Source organism: Myotis davidii, unplaced genomic scaffold, assembly GCF_000327345.1.
Source record: "Myotis davidii unplaced genomic scaffold, ASM32734v1 scaffold710, whole genome shotgun sequence".
NCBI classification, from domain to species: Eukaryota; Metazoa; Chordata; class Mammalia; order Chiroptera; family Vespertilionidae; genus Myotis; species Myotis davidii.
The window spans coordinates 1,387,794-1,389,676 of record NW_006284328.1 but is presented as its reverse complement, the minus strand read 5'-3'; the positions used below and the strand labels follow the sequence as shown (position 1 = coordinate 1,389,676).

The 1,883-nt window shown below is 64.0% G+C and overlaps 1 protein-coding gene across 1 annotated transcript in view; it reads left to right on the top strand.

Annotated features, from left to right (window-relative positions):
* Window positions 1–1,877, top strand: part of CDK18 (cyclin-dependent kinase 18) — a 24,930-nt gene extending 23,053 nt beyond the window's left edge. Inside the window, exon 15 of the mRNA XM_015569267.1 lies at window positions 392–1,877. Coding sequence (XP_015424753.1) covers window positions 392–426 — 35 coding nt within the window. The 3' untranslated portion in view covers window positions 427–1,877. The remainder of the gene's footprint in view (window positions 1–391) is intronic.
* The last annotated feature ends 6 nt before the right edge of the window (window positions 1,878–1,883 follow it).

Here is a 1,883-nt window from a genome sequence, read left to right as displayed (position 1 = left end):
GAACTGGCTGCCTCTCACAGCCCTGAAGGCATGTGCTCTCTGAGCTTCTCTGCAAGCTCTGAGCTCTCCAACTAGCCTGCACCCTGGAGAGCTGTACTTGGTCTCGGAAACAGCTGGTGGCCTTGGAAGTGATAGGCACTTTCCATGCATTAACTCATTTAATCCCTAAAACACCTGAAGTTGGTACGATTCCTGCTCCCCAGTCAATGCAACGGAGGCTGTGAAGAGGTTAAGTCTCAGTTGCATGCAGCTCCTAAGTAGCGGAGACAGGATTTGAACCCAGGACTGACCGGCTACCAAGTGTGTGCCCTTACTCGCCCTGCCCCTCGTTCTGGAGCACGCCCTTCCCTCCGGCCCCGGCTGCCTCACTGCAGTCCCCTCTGTTCTCCAGGACGAGGGAAGAGCCGGCGACAGAGCATCTTCTGAGCTGCGCCCAGCCCACTGCGGCCGGAGGGAGAGAGGCACACTGGGCAGCTGCAGGCAGGGTGGCTTGTGCGGCCCTCGGAGGACGGAGGATCGAGGGCGAGGCCGGCCCGGAAGACCTCTGGCAGCCCTGCTGGCCACAGCTGGGTCCTGACCTGCTCCCCACATCTCCCCGGTGGCCTCAGCCTGGACACCAACCCCTCCATCACCTGCCCTGGGAGGGGGTGAGGGGCAAGGAAGGACCCCGGACGCTTTTCCATCCCAAAGCCCTTGGGCACCAGCATGGGGCCCACGGGGCCAGGAGGACCCAGCTGCCGGGCTGAGCACGGTGCCCTGGACATGCCTCCCCCAGGGCCTGCCTGTCTCACCAGTTTGGTAGATTCCCTTCTGGGCCCCTCGTTCCCTTCTCCCCTCTGAGAGCAGGAAGTGACATGGCATCTTTTCCAGGACCCTGGAATCCTGGGTGCCAGTTTGTGTGCCAAAGCACCTGAGGGGCAGGGGCCCCCAGGGCCACAGGGGAAGTAGTCGGCCTATCCCCACTCCGTCACCCCACCTGCTCCCATTTCCCCTCCGGGCCAGAGGCCCTGTATGCTGCTGGAGGCCCGCTGAGTCGGCGGCCTGGCACCGCCAGGGGCACTCCTGTGCCTCCGCCGCCCACCGTCTCCCTGGTCCGAAGGGGTCAGACTGCCTTACGTTGGAAGGTGGGAGCACGCGCTGCCCTTGGCGCTCTGACCCGAGCTCCTACCGCCCAACCTTTCCCCGAGCAGCTCCTGCTTGTCGCACCCGCGTGCTGATAAGCCAGCCCGGGGCCAGGGTCCTGAGGACAGCACCCAGATAGGCAGGGTCACCCCGGCACTGGTGCCAGGCTGGCCTTGGCTCCTTGGGCCTGGCACGGCCTCCCTGCCCTCCTTCCCAGTCCCTGTGGCCCTGTCCTTGCTCCGCCCGATCCTGGCACCAGCCGCCCCAGAGGGTGGCTGTGAGAAGGCGAGTGTAAATGGTCAGTCCGAGGTAGAGGAAGGTGGGGTGGGCCAGCACAGGGGCTGCAAGTCTGCGGGGCCTGGGCCCCTGGAGAAAGGCCTCCCAGCACCCCTTCCTGGCCTGCCTGCTGCGTCCCCAAGGGCACCTCCACAGGTGGCTGAACCTCGAATACCGAGGCCAAGGGGAGGCCAGGCCCGACCCTCCCATACCAGCCCCTGCCCTGCCCGCCCTCTGCCTGAGGGGCAGCCCTGGAGGGTCTTTGTCTCCTGCAGGGCCCCCTCCTCCCCCACGGTACTGGTACTGTGAACGTCCTGGGACTCAGCACGGAGACCGACGCCATATTTAATTCATGTACAGAAAGGAGCCGCAGTCTCACGCAGAAAAGCTGAGTCCGACAGATTGATGCCAAAGATGGAGGCCTTCTGGGCCTCAGGGGTGCGGGTGTGGGTGTGTATGTGTGTGTGTGTGTATATATATAAAGT